At 50.1% G+C, this 21,128-nt stretch overlaps 1 protein-coding gene across 3 annotated transcripts in view; it reads right to left on the minus strand.

Moving 5' to 3' along the window:
* Positions 1–13,010, minus strand: part of HPSE2 (heparanase 2 (inactive)) — a 106,958-nt gene extending 93,948 nt beyond the window's left edge. For 2 of the 3 annotated variants that reach the window (XM_086899519.1, XM_086899517.1), the window contains exons 1-2: positions 12,505–13,009; positions 11,355–11,512 (exon numbers count right to left, since the gene is read on the minus strand). In XM_086899519.1, coding sequence (XP_086755645.1) covers positions 11,355–11,512; positions 12,505–12,764 — 418 coding nt within the window. In that variant the 5' untranslated portion in view covers positions 12,765–13,009. Of the gene's footprint in view, positions 1–11,354; positions 11,513–12,504 lie in introns of all 3 variants that reach the window. The other variant, XM_086899518.1, reaches the window with a different exon arrangement.
* Between the last annotated feature and the right edge of the window lie 8,118 nt (positions 13,011–21,128).

Raw genomic sequence — 21,128 nt, forward strand, 5'->3', positions numbered from 1 at the left:
TATGACAGTCACACAATCATCACTCTGCAAAAGCAACCCAACAAAAGGATCCAAACCCCTTGGACCCACCTATCAAATGACCCTCCCCAGCCCGAGCCTCCTTTTCTCCCACACAAAGCTCAAGCTGTATGCACACAGAACCTACTGACCCTTCCATCCTTTACCTGCCTAGCTGTTGCTATCTTACAATGATGACCCCTCCCTTGCAGGAGAGTGCAAAAGTCTCACAATGTTTATATTGCAACATGTATTTGACACTAAATAATGAGAAAAGACTAAATCAAATAACCCCTGGCTTCCACTTAACCTTGCCTGTCAAAGAGGTGATGAAGAAGGCTTGTTTATCCTCACTGTAGTTATCACTGGTCAGCATGGCTTATGACTCTTTGAACAAGTGTCTGTATCCTTCTAATGCCTGACATTCAGGAGGTAGGAGGATTACTCAACAATAGTTTTCTCTTCATATGAGAATTCTCTAAGCTATATTGTATGATATTCCCTACCCTAGAACTACCTGCTGGGGAAAGGGAATGACGGAATAGCAAGGCAGAACAAGAATCAAGTAAGATCTGTCAGTGTAAGCAGGAGGGGAGTGGTGCAAACTAGTCCTTGCTAGGTCCCTTGTGAGTTTAATAAACTCTGTAACATGTTCAGATCCACAGGCACCAGATGCTGTGTCTAATTCTTACAAAATCTCAGGCGGCCAGCTCTGATAAGCAAAGATTGAAGTTGGAATTCTTCCACCCCATTGCATAAGGTCACTTTGCCTCACAAGGACAGTCTTTGCTTGGTTCAATTCCCTTCTAGCTAGAAGCTGCTGAGGAAGTTTGTTGTCAGAATAGAGTCACACCTTGCTCCACACACACTCTCCAGCTCCTTTATTGTTACATGTATCAAGAAACACCAAAGTTGCTTCCAAAAGCCATGCTCCTGTCTCTCAAGGTGTCCAATCTCAGGTTCAGCAAACTTAGGTCCAAACTTCTGCTGTGTCTTGGGCCGGTGGGGAACTGCCTCCAAACATGTGGTGAAGGACTGGAAGCCACATGATCTTCCTGTCTCTGAGCCTCATCTTAAAGTCACTACACTTTCTTGCCCAGGCTGTGTTCTACCTCTTTTCTGTGTGGTTTGGGATTAGTACAGCCTCTCTAAAGCCTGTCTAAAACAGACTGCTCAGAACAACAATGTCATTAAAGCACCCACGGTCTGTAGTTAGCCGTGTGAGTTCTCTCCTTCACCCTCAGCTAGCATGGTCAGGAGTGGAGAGTGGGCAGCATCCAGATACCATGGAAATATGGTTCAGTATTTCTACATCCAGCACAAGGGCATCAGTGAGATGGAGCAAGAGGAAGGACTAATGTTCCTCTGCAGCTAATGAGCACAGACTCCTTGACTGTGTGCTTTAGTGCACATTCTCTTAGGTAGGAACTGAGTAAGATTTGGGCCTTCCCAACCTTTGCCCAGCTAATGAATGATGAAATCCTGAACCCCTGTTGTGTGAAATATTTTGAGAACTGAAGACTGAGAAACACAGCCTTACATCTGTCCCACACGAGGAAGGCTATTGCTACCACAGGCTGCTGGAGTCACCCAGAGCCCATGAACTTCCTGGGTGATGGATTTCCCTTCCTACAGAACTGCAGGCAAGAGTTGTACACCCCCCACCCACCCCCCAAGGCAAGATGAAGTCAAATACATCAACGAGAACCTGAAGGAGGAGAAGACTGAGAGACAAACAGGTTTGAAACTAGATGGTCAATATGCTGTCTGCAATTCTCTTTGAACTGTTGTAAGGGTGTCCAGGCTGGCTCAAAGCAACTTTTGTTTCCTAAAAGGCATGGATGACTTCTAGAACCCAAACCAGGGCAAATGTGGACCCATGGGGAGAAACCACTGGCCCAGGACCAGGGTCAGGGGCCAGCACTTTGCAGGGTGCAGGGAGCCATGGCAGTGACATCCATCTTTGGGGACCACAGGGATGGCTCTGTGTGCTCTGTCAGCAGGGACTGGGGACAGAGGGCAGGCCCAGGAACGAAGAGCAGGAGCAGTGTTTTGATAAAGCTGCTGTGACAGGGATTACCACAAGGATGTCAAGTCACATACAGACAAATCTCTTCAAGAGTGTGGGGAAGGCATGCAAGGCACAGATGTCAGAGAACTCTCTGGTAGTTATCTTCATGGGGGCTCTCTGAGAGCTGCCACTGCAGACACTCAGGAAGCAGAGGCAAGACATGCAAGGTCCTGTCTTCTCACATTGGTGAGGGACCCAAGAAACTTGCCCAAGACCTAAAGATGGAGGTGGACCCCACAGTCATTATAACTCCAGCTTAAACTGTGGGCAGATGTCTGGGATATGGAGCTCACCAAGGAGCTCAGTGCCTGGTCCTTCATACTCCACCAGGCTGTGCCCAGCGCAGAGGAGGCAAAGGCTCTTCTGCACCACTGTGCTGAACCAGCAGCACTGAGGGAAGAGGAGTGGCAGACCACAGCTTCTGAAGGCCTAAGGGCATTCTCAGCAAGAGAAACCCAAGGAACACAGACAGCAAGGAGTTCACAGCTTTCAAATCTTAAAAGGAAGAGATGGAAAAAAGACAGAAGGCAAGGAAGCCAAGAAAGAGGATGGTAGCCAGGAGGCTCCGGGCAGGGCAGCTCCGAGCAGGCAGGAGAAGGGCACTCACTGCCTTCCTGAGCTTCGATTAACCAAAACAAAGTAAAACAAAACAAAAAGAAAAACGGAAAAAAAACCCAAAAAAACCCCCAAAAACGGAAAAAAAGCGATAAAGTGCTCAGCAGAACACGGGACCCAGCCGCTCCTGCCAGGAGTGCGAAAGAAGAACTCCAGATGTGAGAGCCCCAGAGGACGCCAAATGTTTCCGCCGGCGGGCGGCCAGGAGCCGTGCCCCCGGCGGGCCGGGTCAGTACCCTGGCCAGCTCAGGCTCCGCTCGGCCGGGCGCGGCGGGCGCGGCGCTCCGGGGCGGCGGGCGCGGGTCCCGCGGCGGCGGCGGCGGCAGCGCGGGGCCCGGAGCCCCGAGCCGAATGGTGGGAGCACACCCGTGTGGCGGCCAGGTGAGCTGCGGCTGCCTCGGCACAGCCTCGGCACGGCCCGCGCCCGTCACAGCCCGCCGGCAGCCGTCCCGCAGGAGCTGTCCCTCGGCAGGCTGCGGAGCCGGGAGGAGGGCTGGGCTGTCCCCGAGCGCATCCCTGTCCCGCCTCTCCTGAGACTTCATGGGCGCACGCCGCCCATGCAGGTCACCGAAACTACCGAGGAGGTGTTGAAGAGCAAGTTAGAAACCACCTTTCCGGAGTGGCACAACCGCAGCGATGCTTTTTCCCGGGCATCCCAGGACTAGCTGAGCTCTAGCGGTCCCCTTCTGTGAGTCACCTGCACCAAGGGGTTTCAGTAACCACTTCCCGCAGGACAGAGAAGTTCCAGGCTGCGAGACGTCGAGGACGGTGCACAGCACGCAGAGACAGCTCCCAGGCAGGGCCGGGTTTCCCTTGCACACAGTGAGCTTCTCTAGCCGAGAATTTAGCCATTGTCAGTGTGGCAGTGACCAGCCCGTGGCTCAGTGACCTGCCCATAGGCAATTCCGTTCCAGGAGCTGCTGGAGTCATGGAGCAGACACAGACGACTGCAGCTGATGGCCAGGAAGCTGGGAGGAGGAAGGCACAGTCCCAGGTGTATGTGGACAGGAGAGGGGGATGTGATTATTGTCAGAGGGATGTGTGACAGAAGGGTAAAGAGGGGAAATAACTCATCTTTTTGTGTCTGTGTGTGTGAAAGTGAGCACTGCCCTCAGCGATCACCGCTCCAGCAAAAGCAAGAGTCACCACTGCTATGGCACCACAACAAGCTGAGGTTGGCCATCCTCCTCAGGGGACTGTTTGCTTCAGATTTACAGTCTTGAAAACTGAATTCAAAAGGAGAAAAAAACCCCTCTATTTTATTCTAACAAAACCTGAACACTTTTTCTAAAAAATAGAATATTGGGAAATTACGTTAGTACCAAAATTAAATAGATGTTTAATGAGTGACCAGGCAAAAGTCTTACGATTTTCAAATTGCCAAACTTGTAAAATACCTACTTTTCAAATCAACAAATTTTAAATGCTTTTAAAAACAGGTTTGTCTGCTGGAATTATTATAAAATGCCCAGTGATTGTGAAATTTGGAACACAACTTTTATTTAGAAAGACAGAAGATTTTTCAAGACACAAATTGCGTCTTCATCGTGTCTGTCTTTAATGGGCAAATTTTTGACACATTAGTTTCATTCCTTTATTTTAGCTGGGAAGAATTCCCTGACAATGAGTTCCACAAGTTATTTCCCACAATATTAAAAAAAAAGTCATATTTGTTCATTTTATATGTAATAATTCCACTGGATGCTCGCTATTTCTTGTGTCATGAAAACAAGGAAATAATCATTCCCAAATTGTCTTCTCTGTGTGACACCGAGCTCATAGCATTGGTCATAATCTCTGTCATTTTTTCCAAGATGAAAAATCTCTATGACTGAAAGATATGACTTCGATCATTGCCATCATTCTACTCCTCACATATTTATTCTTTACACTGATTAGTATGTCAGCACCGACCTTACTTATAGCATAAGAATGCTCTCAGTGAGTGTTTCCAATTATTTGCTAATATCCCTAACATTAGATTCACTTTTTACATACCTAAATGTATTCAGAGACCAATCAATAATAAACTCTGAACATTTTCCCTGAATGCCAGCTGCTGATTTAGAATGGATAGTTGTGTACAAAAAGTCACGTCTTTCCCCTTGCATATAGTTTTGCATGAATCACTTTTAATTCGTACAAAGTAGATGTAGCATGGAAAAAAGTGTGAAACTAACAAAAATATGCATTTTTAAAGTAGAATTTAGGATGCTTGCTGTAAACAATGAAATATATAATCATAGGAATCTTTTTATCTCACCAACAGACAAACAAATAGCTAACAAATCAGAAGGTAATTGTTTGATTGCACCATTTCCTGCAGTAATTAAAGCACTTTTCATGCATGATTATAGAAGAACAGTTTTTAATTTAAAAAGTGGAGATAAACAGGCAATCTTTGGAAGTATCTCCTGCCTAGGCTGTATCTCCCTTACCTTGCATAACATGCTTTCTACAAACCTTTTTTATTATTTCTTTTTAATTTCTAAGGAAACAGCCAAGCCCTGGGACTCCTTATGGAGGCAGAGCAGGTTGTAGCTCCTTCCCTGCAGTCGTGGTGCCTGGGAACTAGGGAGAAGGAGGCTGCCCCAGAGCTCATGCTGAGACATGGAGCAGCCCCAGGTCTGGCAAATCCCAGAAGTCTGAAGGACATCAGAGAATTTTCCCATCTTGGGGACTGAGTTCTTGCTATGCCTGAAATGCTACAGCCTTCCCTAAGGAACTGTGCTTGAAACACTTGAAGGGTGAAAAAAAATCTATTTCCTCTTCAAGATCTGAAAGGACAGATGTCTAAACTGTTGAGTGACACAAAGCAGACAGAAAAGGGGCCCTGGGTGATCAGAAACAGAAGATGATTCCTTGAATTAAGGAAAATTCGTTTGTTTGTTTTTACCAGGGCAATGGGATGATTCTCCATTCAGAAACATCTATTGCAATTTGATGAGCTGGCAGAGCCAAAAGGACATTCCCAGACACACGGCAACAATGTTCCCTTTCTGTGGCTCAGGTGTCCTCATACCCCGTGATCATCCTCATAATTCTGCTCACTAAATCTACAATAAAGCTGTTGATTTTTTGATTTTTTGATTTTTACTTGAAATAATTTTTTGCTGGCTTAGCAGAGGATCAGAAATGTACCAGAGCCAGCACAAGGGCAGCAGCCGAAGAACAGCGTACAGATCATAAAGAAAGCATGGACATCAGTCCTTTTGATGGCAGAAAAACACAAGGTGAGATTTCCTGCCTTCAGGACATAGATTTGAAGTATTTAATCTGACCAAGACTGAGATTGCTACAGTCCCACCTGCCTTCAGTGCAGCTTTCCTTTGCCAGCACTGTCCTCTACACCTCTGCCTGGTCCATATAAACATGCCACATGGCACTAATCAGTTTAGCAACTGAACAAGCTGAAGTGCAATCCCATCTCCTCCATCAAGTTTTGGTCAGCTGAGATCCCTGAACTGACTCACCAAACAACCTCAGGCTCCAGGCATGGAAGAGAGCAGGAATATGCCAGAAGGGGCAGAAGAGTGGGAGCAGCAGCCCTGGCTGAGGTCAGTTCCAGCCCCTGTACTACATAAATGAATCCTCAGATCATTTAGCAGTTTACTGTCTTCATTTCTACTCAATACCCTGGCACACGTTCTAACAGCATCCTGGAAGACACTAGTGCAGTATGGACTGAGCAAGGGTGAAAAGGTATTCCCACTTCCAGACAAATTTTGAGGCTTGGGTGCAATGCTGGGTACCTGTGGATGCCTGAAAGAATGGATCAGCACTGAGAGAATACACAGAAAACCTATGCCAGTATTTCACAGCATGATGTGAAGTTTCCTACACTATACTGCAAAATCCCCTGACTAGTATGGAAGCCTTAAGAAACGTGTCTTTATAATTTTTTTTGGTGTAATTGGTCATTTTTCCAGATGCCTGGCATCCCCCTAAAAAAAAAAAAAAAAAAAAAAAAAAAAGAGAGAAAGAGATAAAATAGAAGGAAGCAACTTACCAGCAATTAAAAGAGTATTTTTGAAATGTGTTGTCCATACACACTTCAGCTCAGAAACTTCTTGGATGCACTACATACATCATGCAAATTTAGTCCCCTTCCCTTCTGCCTCCCTGGCCCACACAGAGCCACACAAAGTGTCCTCCAGTCTCTTCTCAGCCATAAAAAGGCTACAAAAGTCTACAAAAGGATGGGGTAGAGGAGTGAGAGGCTGTGCACTTGGGCCAAGTGCATCTTTGAGAACTCCAGCTATGAATAACTCCTCTTTTTCCGCTGGAGTCTTCCTTCACAGCGCGTTTGCGTAGGTGGAAGCTGGAGCAATGTCTGTGCCACCACAGGCTGTCCAGAGCTGTCTCTGTGGCTTTGAGGTGAGGCTGTTGGGGACCACCCTGCAGATGAGGAGGCTCCACATTAGCCCACCAAACTCATACTGGAGCACCAGCAAGGAGCTTCCAAAATGGGCTCTAGGTTCAGGTGCTGAGACAGCACCCACAGCATCTCTTGCTGAAACAAGACCAGGACTCCACACACACATAACACTCGAACACCAAGCTCCAGGACAGTGTGCAAGTCTGGTTTTAGCAAACTCAACTTCAGAAGAGGTTTTGTACCAGCAACAAGCCATGCCTTTGCTCCAAAGAGGAGCTGCTCAAGCCTGTTTTCCTGGAGACCAGTGTTTCTTGCTGTCCCATTCCCCAGACCCAACTGGTCCTTGGCACATGTGAGGCAGTTGAAAGGACAGGCTGAGCAGATTGCTCGTTAGCAAACCCCACAGCAGAAGGAGAAGCAGGCCTACTACACAGACTGAGCATGAAACCCTAGCTCCTGGTACCTGCCCTGGAATCAGACACGTGCCTATGGAAGCAGAGAAACACATCTCCAGATAACAAAACACAACGCCGAGCACAGCCGGGGAAGAAAAACGAACTCAGCAGGGCGCATACAGAGAAACACCATTTAAGGGAGGGAAAAGTCTTTCAGGCTAAAAATGTTACACCTCTTGATCATAAAATGTCACAAAGTCTCTGGCACAGCCCCACCTCCTGGTACCACAGAGCCTGACATACATTAAACTGGGTTTCTGTTTCTAGCAAACCCAATGCCTTATCCAAATAGGGTGGACTCCAGGAGTGACCATCCGAACTTGGGGCTGCATGGGATGGAAGCCACCTGGTGTGAGACATAGGTGGGGTGTTAATATAACACCTTAGTTGACCTAATACTTAGCAAAGTCCAGGAGGTACCAATAGCCACGCTACCAACCCACAGGGACTGCACACCCTATGGCTCACCAGGAGCATCTATCATGGTTCTGACAGATCTGCCAGCAAGTGATTAAATTGCTGTGCTGGTTTTATACACAGTGCTGAAACAAATGGCCATGGGCACCCTCTTCATGGGCATCACAGGCAGTAGCCACAGAGCATGCACCACTTTGTTGCCTTTGCTGCCCAAACATGACAAGTTTAGACTGGGGTGAGGCTGTTCACACATACAAAGGAAAGATATTGTACAGCCCTGGTAACACACGATACTTCCAGGTCTGCATTTCCAGGAAAAATCTGAACAAGAAATGAGTTACGCTGAAACCTAAAGGAGACACCTTATTTCAGAAAAACTAAGTATATTTTAGATACAAGTCAAAATACTACTGCTACCCTGGGAGAGTACTCACACTCTCTGTGAAAGAAAGAGGTGGGAAAAAATAGATTGGTAAACCCAAAAGCAAGCCTAGGTAAAAGAAATTTTCAGAAGGTGGAGGTGTGCGTAGTTGGGACCATTTAAAAGGGAATCAAATACTATTTTTTAGTGCAGGGGAAGAGTAAGATGAACCTCTGAGGAGGTCTGATAGTCAGGAAGGCAGAGCACCACAGAGATAGAAAAAGCCAGCAAAGGGAACAGTGAGGAACACCTAGTCTGAAGAGCACCAGGGTAGCAGAGGGGGATTCACAGGATGAAGATCCCTGTACGGAGACTCATTCCAGCTCTAGCAAGCATGGTCACAGGATCCATGAAGGATGATGCAAAGCAGTCCTGTCGGTGTTGCTGCCTCCCATCTGAATGCCTGAGAGGGCCACACCAGTGAGCACACGGTGGGGTGCAGCTGCCTGTGATGTGAACACCACTCACAGTCATTCACTTGTAACTGCAGTTCTCTGAGCAATCTTGCACATGTGCCCTTCACCTCCCAGTCCTGCACTCTGTGAGCTGCTGCAGCTTAGAGGAGCATAGGAAGTGCCCTTCCCTCTCCCTCTGTGCACAGGCCACAGGGGAACACAAAGCACGGGAACACCCCTGGGGGCTGCAAAGAGAGCCCAGACCCTGTAGGCATAGGCCTGGAGTCTGTGTGCACCCACAGGCAGAAGTGGCAAAAAGACAAACATTCAAAGCAGAAAACAACCGAACAATCACTTGCCACGTCACTAAAGATCACTAGAGTGCTGCATAAGGCTTTAAAATTCACTGATTTATCTGTTAAATGTTTTTTGACTTTTAACTAATCAAGCCCCCCAACATCTTCCCCACTCCCCCGCCATTATAAGAAATTTCAGAAAATAGGTACTGGACATATAAAAGCCCATGGACACGGAAAACAACCCCAAACACCCCAGACAGCTTGGAGAGAAGGAAGAGTACCTAGCAGGATGCTGTTTGGCTTCCCCCATGCTCAGGTGCTGATTGCCATCAGTTTTCTGTGCTGTCTGCTGAGGCTGTAAGTCCTCAGCAGAAACTGCGTGTCCTGATCCCAGCAGGTCCTGGGTGAGCCACAGATGAGGGAACCAAAATGGGACCAGTGATCCAAATGCTGCTCATACCCACCAAAGCAGGGCAAAGAGCTGTGGTGGCATCAGGGTTCTATTTTGGATAACTGGATCCCTCTAGTGAAGCACTTAGTGCAGCCTCGGCACAAAAGGATGTGAGCTACTAGCAACGCTACCCCTTATCCAAACAGGGTGAAACTCCCTGACCCTGGAGTTTGCACACAGATCTTAAGAACAAATACGAGAGCTTTGCTTCCAGGCAGGAAATCCCTTTTACCACACCTTTCTGATTTACACCGATGCTTGATACACACCACATGTGTCTTCCCCTTCCTTCACCCACATTCACAATGGTCCTGTTCCATATTTAAGTGATGAAAAGTTAAGACCTGTGGTTACAACTTCTATGAAAAGCTTCATTTTGAAGGCTGCTACATTTCAATTTTATTGCCATGAGGAAAACTGAAAAAAAAAAAAGCCAAAATATTTCAGTCCTCTCTTGACATGAAAGCTGTTGTGAAGACATTTAATAAGGAAGTGTAAGTTCTCTCTTGTAAGTTGTTGAAATACGGAAGGTGGGGAAATTTATTCTTACAAATGTTTTGTGTGAGTCTCATCCCCAATTTTATGCACAACACTTGATTTCTACTGTACCAGGTGTCTGTGGCAAGTTTGGTCAGCATTTTTTCCTGGAGTGCATCTCATCAGGCAAAGCTTGCAACAAACCGTTCAAGTGAGGTATGTTACAAGAAGAAAAACAAGGAATAACATCGGGGTTGCCCCAGCTGGGAGACCAAGTGAAAGATGGAGCACAAAATCTTACCCACCTGCCTGCGAGTGGGAATAGAAGGACATTCATCTCAGAGAGCTCAGATGTTATGTAGGGAAGCAGCAGGAGTGAGAGCCATCAGAAAACTGGCAAATGCATCTGCTTTTTCCATTCAGGACTGCTGCTGACTAGATCTCTGCAAACTTTCCTCTGTTCCACAGACCTGCCCAGTGGGATCTGTCTGGCGTTAATTGGCCTTCAGAATTACTTATGGAAAAAATCTTAAGCTAATTTTTTGTAGTCGTTGAGTAAGAAAGAAAAAAAAGCAAAAAAAAAAAAAAAAAAAAGCTTGTTTCTTTTAAAAAATAAACAAACTAAGCAAGAGAGAAAAATCAATAAATTCTTGCACGTGGACATGATATTCTTCTTCTTAAAAGAAGTGCCTTAGGACGGAGATATGGCCCTAACTTTTCTACGCACTTTCTTTATGTGAATTATGGGCCGCGAAAGGTGAAAGCCTTTTATGTACCGAGGTTCTGTGGGGAGAAGGGCAGACGGCGAAGAGGGGAGCAGCCGAAAAGCAGGGGCCAGGCGGTGACTCTGGAAAGAGCTCGGATGGCCGAGCGGTTCGGAGGGGGAGCAGCCCCGGCCGGGCACCAGCACCCGGGGACCGACCGTGACCAAGCCCGGAGGGGCAGCGGCGGGCAGAGAAACGCGAGGTCCTGGGGGAAAGCGGAGCTCCCGAGAGGAGCGGGATGGGGAGTGCACAGACATCCCGGGCTCCGATGCCTGGAGCCGCGGCAAAGTCTCCTCTGTGCCCGGCGCTGCCCGCCCGGGTCTCGGGGGCAGAGGGAGACGGAGGCGGGGCGGGGGAATATGAAAAGTCCCGCTCCCCCGTGCTGGTCTTTTGTTCCCGGGGGCCGACACCCGCCAAACCCACCGGCAATGCGGGAGCGAGCTCCGCCGAGCTCCTCGGCTCCCCTCTCTCGGGGAAGAAAGGGTACGGGAATTGTCCCCTGCCCGGCGGCAGCGCGTCCGGGCGCGGGGAGAGCGGGGCAGGCGGAGCGGGACCGCCCGGCTCCCGCAGCCCCCGCTGCAGCGCCCGCCCCCCGCGCCGGCCCCGGGGCTCACCGTCCTCGTAGTTCTTGAGGTAGTAGTCGGGGCCGGGCCCGCCGCGGCTCTTGGCCGGGTTCTTCACGTTGTGGAACTGCAGAAAGTCCGTCCTCTTGCCCGCGAAGCGCAGGAAGGCGGGGGCCAGGCCCCGCGCCAGGGTCACCAGCCGCCGGGAGCTGGGGACAGGAGAAAGGAGGCTGAGGAAGCCGCGGGCCGGGCCCTCGTTTCCCCGGTACCGCCAGAGACCGGGGACCGCGGGGCTCGAGGACCCGCCGTGGCCCCGGCGGGCCCGGTTGCCCCGCCCGGGGCGGCAGCGAGCGGTACCGGCGGCCGCGGGCTCCGAGCGGGCCGAGCAGCGCGGCCCTGCAGCGGGAGCCGCCCGTGCTGGCCCGGACACCGGCGGGCCCGGCTCCCCCCGTCCTGCTGCGCCCTCCGGACAAGTGCAGCGGCGTCCGGGAGGCAGAGGCGCTCACCGCCACTCGGGACCGTGCCAAGGGCCGAGCCGCCGGGGAGGGGAGAAAAGCGGGAGCCGTCCCGGCTCCTCTTCTCACGCCTTCCCGCATCCTCGCCCTGCTCCTTCCCCGGCTGCCGAAAGGACCCTCGGAGCGGGCGTGCGGAGGAGACCAGCTCTCCCTCCCCGACTTACCCAGCAGGGAGAAGGCTTTCTGGCCGTCCCAGCGCCTCCAGGCCGCGGCCGCTCCGCACGGCCGGTGGAGCCCAGCGCAGCTGCAGCCCGGCTCTGCCCCCCGCGCAGCGCTGCGAGTCCGGGCAGCGGAGGGCTCAGAAGACCTGGCCGACACCCGCTCTCTGCCCGTCGGGACCCGGGGAAGGCTCGGCTCGGCAGGCGGCCCCGTTCCTGCTGCTGTTTTTTTTGTTTGATTTTGATTTTTTTTTTTTTCCCCTGTGCTGCCTCGGCCCCGTGTTGTGCTTTTTGCAAAGGAGCGGTTGCTGGAGCGAGGGGAGCACGACATTTTTTCAGTCATAACTGATAAGTCTCCGAAATGCTTTCTCCATTGCAAACATGTGCATCTTAATGGAAACCATGGCCTCGCTCCCTCCGTCACAACAAGCGCCGCCGGCAGCGCGGAGCCCGGCAGGGCTGGGAGCCGGGGCCGCCGGGGCGCCCCGCGGGCGGCGTGGGGAGGGCGCCGGGGGGCTCCTGCCTTACCTTAAGAAATCGAGCCAGCCATCATGAATGATGGAGGGGTCCAGCTGCAGGGAGAGGAAATTCTCACTGATTATCCTGACAGGGCTCTTGGTGTTGACATCAAGGAGAATGAGAGTTCTTCCCTTCACACCTGGAGGTTTCTCCACCGGCAGTGCTCTCCTGTCCCCAGCCTGGGAGGGCAGAGAGAAGGTGGCCATGAGGGCCAGCCCAGGTGCCATCAGGGCTAAGAGCCCCGGGGGGCAGGAGCTGGGACAGGGCATGCCGGAGAGCAGGAAACCCCTAATTAACTCGCTGTCTGCAGGGGCTCGCTGGTGGCTAATTGTCCTTATCTAAAGTGTGGGGCGCTCTGCCTTTTTTTGCAATGTTTTGGTGTTGGTGGAGGGGAACTCACGCCCCTGACCAGCCTTTCTCGCAGCCGGTGCCAAGACTCCTTGCAACCAGCACCGCCCCTTTAAGAGATGCAGGCTCCAGACATTTTTAACTTTTTGAAGGTAAGGGGAGGCTCCTGGTTTAACCCCCTCGGCTCGGGGCTCGCCGCCCTGCCCGAGCTTTCGCTTTGCGCCGGCGGCGGAGGACGTTTTGGGCTCCCGCACCCAGCAAAACCGGGACGGAGCCGGGACACCGAGACACCGAGGAGCTCGGGACGGGGACCGGAGGGCGGGGGCTGGCCAGCACAGCCCGAGCTGGCAGCCGGCTGCAGGAACGACAGAGACGGTAAGGCAGCGGGGAAAGGGCGGGTAGTCACCCCGAAAAAAACCCAAACGCTACCTGAGGGAAGAGTTAGCTCCAAACCTCGCCGGACCCGCGGTGCTGGGCGAGGCCCTCGGGACTGAGCACCGGAGGCTCCGCGGGACCCGACGAGCAGAGCGGGGCTGGGGGCCGCCGGAACCCCGGGACCCGGCACGGCACGCTCGGTGCGCCCTGCTCGGAGCTGGAGCTCGGCCGGTCCTCGCACGAAGGCCGTCGGGAACTGCGGGGAACCGGGGCACGGGGAACCGAGCCGCTGGTCGCCCTTTCCCGCCTGCCTCCGGGCCCATCGGTGTCCGACCAGCGGCGGGGAAAGAAGAGGGGCGGCAGCAGCGCCTGGTGTGGAAACATCCGCATCGGGGATGGAAAGGACAGCAGCGTTTGATGGCACCGACGACGACCCCCGTTCCGGGGCCAGCCCTCGGTCGCTGCCTCCAGGACGGACCGGGGCAGGGCGAAGCGGGCTCGGCGTGCCGCAGAAGTGCGGGCTGCTGCGGTCCGCAGCTCCGGGCGCAAGGTCGCGGCACCGGGCCGGGGATCGGTGGCGGCTGCCGACAATCCCGGGAGCCTCAAGGAATGTCCATCCGAATCGGACACGCTCTCCGTCAGCAGCCGCTTCCCGGGCAAGCCCCGAGCTCCCACAAGCAGTCTGGACCTCCGGGACACGCAATGTCCCCGTACCTGGGCCCTCGGCCGTCGTGGCCCGCCCCACTTCCCGCATCGCCCATGCGGGACGCAGGGCCCCGGTGCCGCTGCCGTCCCGGTGCCGGAGGGCTGCCGGCGGAGGGGAGCCGGCCCAGGTGCGGTCCGTCGGGGCCCCGCAGCCCCGGGGATGGGGCGGCCGCAGCACCATCTGCTGGTGAGGGGCCCGGCGCGGCGCGGGAGGCGGCACCCACCTGCGGACACCCTCCGCGCCACGGCCGGGACGTGCCGGTGCTGCGGGCAGCACAGCGGCTTCGGCATCCGGGCACGGATCTCGCCACAAGAGCGGCCCGAGCGCCGGGGAGCCGGCAGCCGCCCCCGGGGGAGCCGGCGGCTCGGGTGCGAGCGGCTCCGCAGCCGGATCAGAGGCGCTCGGAGCGCACGGGCAGCCCCTGTCCCGGCACGGCTCTTCGCCCTCGGCAGCCCTCTCCAGCTTCTCCCGGTGTCCGTGCGGAGCTGCTTGCGCTCCCCGATGGCTCCAGCCAGGGCCCGAGGGGAGCCGGCGACAAGTCCCGGAGCTCGGTGCGCTCGGCAGAGCCCCGCACAGAGGGGAACACTCGGGCCTGGGCCCCGCTGAAGCCCGAGGACAGCGCTGGCTCCGGTGGAAATCTCCACTCCTCCCGTCTCTCTGCCCTTGAAACGCTTCAAGACAAGAGGGGCAGCCGGCCCTGCCAGTCCCGAGCCACTCGGGCAGGGGCTGCGGCGGTACGGAGCCGCTGGGGTAACGCGTGGGGAAGGATGGAACGCATCCTCTGGGATGAGCAGGGAGTGCGCTAACCAGGATTTGTCCTGAAAGCATCCCTCCAAAGCAGAGACGGGAGCAGGGCTCCAGCCGCGCCTGGGAAGAGGTTGCCGAGCGCAGCGCAGGCTGACCCAGAGCAGGGAAAGGTGCCCGGGCCAGCGGGCTCTGAACGCTGGAATAAGTAAGAGGATCCGGGGAAAAGAGCTGTGCGATTTCAGCTGTGCAAAGCCCTGGCATCCCGGGACAGGAAGAAGGCAATTTAAGCCTGGAAATTTGTGTTCGGCTGAAAACACTTCTGCCGAGATCTGCAATAGCACTTAAAACTGACCCAGGACCTAAAGCCTCCGGTTCAGAAGCTGCGCGGTTTTTTGGGTCGTCTCCAAATGAGGGACACGAGTTTTAAAATGATCTCGTTATATTTTAATAACTTTTTTCTATGCTTTCGGAAGATGTGAGCAAGGCTTCAGAGGTATTTGTTGTGGTTGCAGGCCGAAATTTTGTACCGTGCCTCCCTCTAAGGATGGTTCTATTTTCAAACGAAATTCCAGCGTGTTCTGCAGTAAAAAGGGGGAAAAAAACCACAAACAAAACCTAAACAAATTATCCACTTTAACCTCCTTTTTATATATATTTTTTTTCCTTACAAACACATTACTTCGGAAGAGAAATGTGTTTATTCTGAAACGTTCCCCACAATTAGTCTCTGCTTTGAACGCAAACTCCGGATGCACTGAAGACACTTATCTGCGAAGTCATCACCAACAACATTAAACAGCAGGGAAAGAGGCAAAAACCCCTCCCAGATGCCGGAGTCACCTTCCAGATTCTGGGAAGACGACGTTAAAGGAAATATTATTTTACCTATCTGAGCTTTCCAAACCAGCAGCGGGAGCTTGGCCCAGCCCTGCGCCCTCGGAAATGTAATTGCACCCCACTTTGCGTCTGACTCCAGCAGCGGCAAGCGAAATCTAAAAATAAAGTTGTTTGGGCTTTTTTGTTTGTTGGTCTGTTTTTCAATAAATTGTAGTCTTGCTCTAGAAAACTTTTAAACGTTGAAGAGTTCACGGTTGTCTGGGAGGGCCGGGGCAGCAGCGGAGGTGCGGGGAGTGCCGGGAGCCGCCGCTGCCGCCCGGCGCAGCTCGGGGATGGCCCGGGGACCCTGCAAGGGGGGGCACGGCCACCTCCTCCCCAGCCACACACACCAGATAGGAGGTATCTCAGTTTCCAGCAGCTGCCACCCTGGCTCGCCGTCCGCAGGGGCGGCGAAGCGATGATCCTTTCTTACATTACGATAATTACTTTAGAAAGCCTGACTCACATAAAAAGTATCTATAAAGATTTACTCGCGGTTTTGTCAATTTCGAAATAGGTTTCTCCGTTTTCCATCTACTCTAAACTTGCTGGTTTTAATCTCCAAAACAGTCATTGGAAAAGAAAACTGGGGGAGGAGAAGCATTTCTATAAAGAGCTTAACCAAAGCACATTAAATATTTTCCCAACATCACCAAATAAACAACAATCCTCCAGCTCCCTATAAACTATTTAAAGCATGTCATATCATCTCTTCTGCTCTTGCCAATGTACTTTCCTTTTAATTTACAAGCTGATTAGAGCAGGGGTCTGTCTTTTTGTATATATTTGCAAAATATTTGGCACCCTTTCAGTCAGTTGCAGTTCACAAACACTTAAAACTGCATTTAACTTCATTATTGTAAGTAGTCACTTCGATTTTTCCTCTCTTTTGTAGAGCTACTGCCTGTGAAAGTGCTTCTTGTAAATGGTCTGAGCAGCTGAAACCTTGAAGGTTTTCAGCAAAGAAAACCTCTTCAGATGGGGGGGGGGGGAAAAAAAAGCCAAGAGAGAGAGAATAAAAAGCCTAACTGAAATCTAAACTCAGATCTCAAGCTGTACAAATTGGCCCAAAAGAAAATGGGGGAAATCTCCTTAGGAGGAACATTTTTAGTTCACTAAAAAATAAACTTTGCTCATAAATGATGAAAGTTATTATCATCAGAGGATGTCCTGTACCAAACAAACCTCCATTAGGCTGGGAAGGATAAAACAGGCTAGACAGCCCTTAAAAAAAAAAATCATCATGTCTTTGATTCCCAAGATATCAACCATGTCTGTTTCTGTAGTGCTGTCAAGTAAATCTGAGTTATGGATGCTCTAAAAGAAGCCAGCAAGGAGAAAATTCAGCAAGTGAAAACTAAGAGCGTTATCCATACCTCACAAAAACACACTTTCTTTTTAGGCTCTTAAGCTTCTGCCCTGTAGCATGGTATGGCAATTTCTTAGAAGAGCAAGACCAGTGAATGTGGTAAAACTGTGATCATCAGAGCATGCAATTGCATGACAGATTCTTTTTACTGAGCTTTTTGCTCTTTCTGCAATGCAGTGTCCATCATTTCCACCACAAGAGTGTTAACATCTGGAATGCAACCTCCTAAAACTGCCAGTGCCTCAAGGTGGGTGTCACACAGGCTGAACTCTACTGCTGAAACCATTTTCTAGCATGTTTATGTATCATGTCTAACCTGATCAGACAGACACAGGACAGTTGCTTGATTTAATACAGTATCCACATATTGCACTTTAATGTAGGTGACCTGGGAAGATCTGTAAAAAGCAAATACCTCTGTCTGAGCTAGAAGGACTGGCTGGCTAGGGAGCTCAGTCACAGCAGGAGGAAAGCAAGCCTACTGAGAGAACTTCCTCCCTCCATACGTGCAAAAGGCAAGGCATCCATCAAAACCAATGGCCTGCTCAGGAAAAGAACACTTGGCAATGTTGCCTTTGCATTTTTGGCCAGTGTGAAAGGAACACAAACTGGTATTTCCAAATCTAGCCATAGGAAAATAGAGCATTTTTCTTTGAGATTCAGTCTGTACTCATGAGCTGCATAATGAAGAATCTTGTTAAAAAAAAAAAAAAAAAAAAAAAAAGAAGAAAAAAAAAAAAGAAAAGAAAAAGTGGGGGGTGAGGGACAAAAAAAAGCACTGGTTCCATGAAGGTTGTGAATGTGGGTTCGGCCTGGGTGACACACCACAGAATGAAACTGAGAGGATGAAATGGAGTTTTAGGCAGTTACCAACCAATGATTTATTTATATTTTCTAGGCGCTTCTTTTTTTTATTATTTCTCTTTTGTAACTTAATTTCCAGTTCTGTGAGAAGTTAGATACCATGTACTCTGTTGGAATAAAGAGCATTTATTGTTTTCTTTAATCTGCCTTATTGTTTTACTTTATCTGACTTCTGGTGCATGGTCTCAAAAATACTCTTACAAGCCCAGGGTACCCTGGTCCTGCTAATTTGTCCATGGAGAGAACTTGTGAAATCCCAAAGTATTCAACTCTCTACAAGACTTCTGAGGTCCTTGAAAGACTGAGATACACTGTTCCCATAAAACTGTAGGAATTGCTCTGGGGGTTCAAACCAGGTGCCATCTCAGCACACAGAAATCCCCTTTGCCCAGTGCCTCTTCAGCAAGCAGAAAAAAACATACGTAATGACTGAGGCCATTTCAGTGTACAACAATGCCCTTGGACAGAGAATGCTCTTTGGCTCCATTAACCTCTGTACTCATCAGTGGCCAGGTCTCATTTCACTTTTGTCTTTCATATCTTGAGAAGCAGCGAATACAGCAGCAATTTGTCACAGTCAAAGAGATACAGAGTGAGAACACAACAGCGAGACTGGAGCTCTGCAGTGCTCTGAAGACCACAATAGCCTCAGAAACCTTTTTCCTCAAATTGAGCCCAGCCCTGAGCAGCAGAAAAATGTGTAGAATTATCCCTGTTTCACATCATCACATGAAAAAGAAAGAGAAGTGAATATGCCAATTTTACAAGCCTGAGAATGAATGCAGGCGAGTATTTGTCCCACCATCTGGGGGAGATGATAGAGGTGAAGGAAGAGGGAGTAAGCGGGGGATGGTAAAAGTTGACAGAGATCTTCTATTTTTCTGGAGGGATGCTTTACATTCCAGCAGCAAAAATGGAGGAAGTGGACATGAGAATTAGATCAGAGAGGGGAAGTAAGAAGATGAATGAAGTGCAAGACTGGAGGAGCAAACCAGTCAATTACGAAAAAGAGGAAGGAACTGTGTGCAGAAATCAACGAGGAGATGGAGCTCAGGGGAAGAAAAAGCAGCCAAAATGCTCTCAAATCAGAGATGCTGCTGGGGTGAGAGAGACAGAAAAGAACTAAAATATTTCAGGTAATGATAAAATTGTAAACCCCTGTCCTCTGTATTTATTTGCATAGGGCAAATAAGCTCTCTGTCACCAGTTCTATCCAGACATCTGAGCACGGCCCTGCTACAAAGACAGGACAAATCAGCTGTGTCAAAGCTGCTAACTGTTGGTGTGCATTAGAGAAATCAGAAGCAACACATGAAACTCATGCCTAGACAGCAAGAGGAGAAAACTATGGGTCATGCCTGAAAACCAGACAAACAGATGAAGTAGGAATAAAGTTAAATGCCCATAAGGAACCACAAAATTCAGAAACTCAGAAGAGAGCACCACTGTATGAGGGGGAAAGACCAGCAGTACATCAGCGACCTGTTCTCATGGAGGGAGGAGGAGATGGGCTGATGCCAGATAGACTTTAAACTAAATACTCTGCTTCCAGCACCCAAAAAAAGCTCCCAAATAAATCCAGAAAAAGCAATATTCTTTGCTTTCAATACTCTTTTTTCTGCGTAAATCCCAGAGCTCTTACAGGAACTCACCCTCACCTCCGCATTGCTTAAGGGCTGGCAAGTCAGCAGAAGTGAGGGTGAGGTGCAGAGTCCCTAACCCAGGCACAGAAGCTTATTGCCTGGAAAAAAACATAGGGAAAGTGCATTTATTCATAGCACAGACATCTCTGTCCTTTCTACCATGGGCAACTGGGTGTTATATCTTCTCCCTCCACAGTTTCCCTTCTGTTAGTCCTTTAGAACAGCAACAACGGAGAAAGCTAAAAATAAAGCTATATAAGCAATGTAATAGGCATGCAATTGCATGTCTATTTTCTTTGAAAAAATGATGCTTTATTTCCTGTTCAATGGAAAATACAGTTTGATGTTACAACTATTAGGTTTTGACTGAATGCAGAAATTTGACTGAAACAATGACATTTCCCCCTGTATTTACTATTACCATATGTCAGTGATTATATATTTAAGTTGCAAAAATGAGTTAAATTTCATGGCTTCCTCAAGCTAGATTCTCTTGGAATGGACTGTCTTTTGTTATTAACTGAAATGCTTGGAAAACAGTTTAAATCAAAACAGCAGACTTTTGGTATCATTTCAGGAGAAAGCTGGTTATCACAGACCAAGTGCTTAACACATCATTATCCAGAAGGCTGGGTAAAGCCTTGCAAAGCTGCAGCCATCGTGGCCAGGATAGAGAAAGAGGGTTAATTGGACACCACAGATTTAGAGATGGAAAAAAGGGAGAGAAAAAAAAGATACTGTTTGAAGCTCTCTTGCCTGAGGTCTTATTCCTTCTCCTTCTGAAGTTATCATATATCCCACATCACAGTGCTTATTTCACTTAGTTCGGGAAAGTATCTTCTCTAAGCTGGCTACAGAGCATTAGTGACAATCAGATTGCACATATGTTCCAGGAGAAGACAGCCTTGTCCTTGCTAGATTTCCTCCCACTTTCTGGGGAGGAAAAAAAAAATAAAAATCTGTATTTCTTTTTACTCCTTCTGTTTCCCATCATGATTTGGATTGCTAACATTTCTATCCCCACTAGGAGTCCCTGGTGGCTCCTGGCCCTTTTCTAAAGGACCAGCGGACGGCAGAGCCCCTGGGCTCCCATCAACCAGGAAGGAAGTGAACTGCAACCCACAGCCTCAAGGACTCCGATTTCAGGCCTTAAAGTCAAGGTGATGTAAAGAGAATTTAGGAAACTCCCCGTGTCTATGGTTCCCACTGCCTCCAGGTCCTGTCTGGACCTGGACAGCCAGAGCTGGAAGAGGACGGCGGTGACTAGAGAAGTCACCACTGGCAGGTTTGTGGATATTGCAGCCTGTGACACAAGCTGCAGAGGGATCTCTGTGGTGGCAGACATAGTGCAAAGCAGAACCCGAGCAGTGCTGGTGAGTGGGAATCAGGTTGCCATTCCTAGGGTTCAGCATAAGAGAAGGACAGCTATGCCGTGCTTGCTGAAGGACTCACCAGGCAGGATACAGCCAGGACAGGCCTCAGTGAGAACATTGCAAATTTATGTCATATTTTGCCAAAGACTCAATCAATTGAGCATGTGCTAAAGCTGAGTTTGTTTTGTCTTATTTGGAGCTTTGGAAGATATTTCCTATCTTGACTCATTGAACACACTCCAACCACACACCTGCAACTTCTGGAGTGCATCCTCTCAGCAAGATGCTGGCTCGCACGTCGTCACTTATGCAGGGCAAATCCTACTGAAAGC

Source organism: Cyanistes caeruleus, chromosome 8 (assembly GCF_971803275.1).
Source record: "Cyanistes caeruleus chromosome 8, bCyaCae1.hap1.1, whole genome shotgun sequence".
Taxonomy (NCBI): domain Eukaryota; kingdom Metazoa; phylum Chordata; class Aves; order Passeriformes; family Paridae; genus Cyanistes; species Cyanistes caeruleus.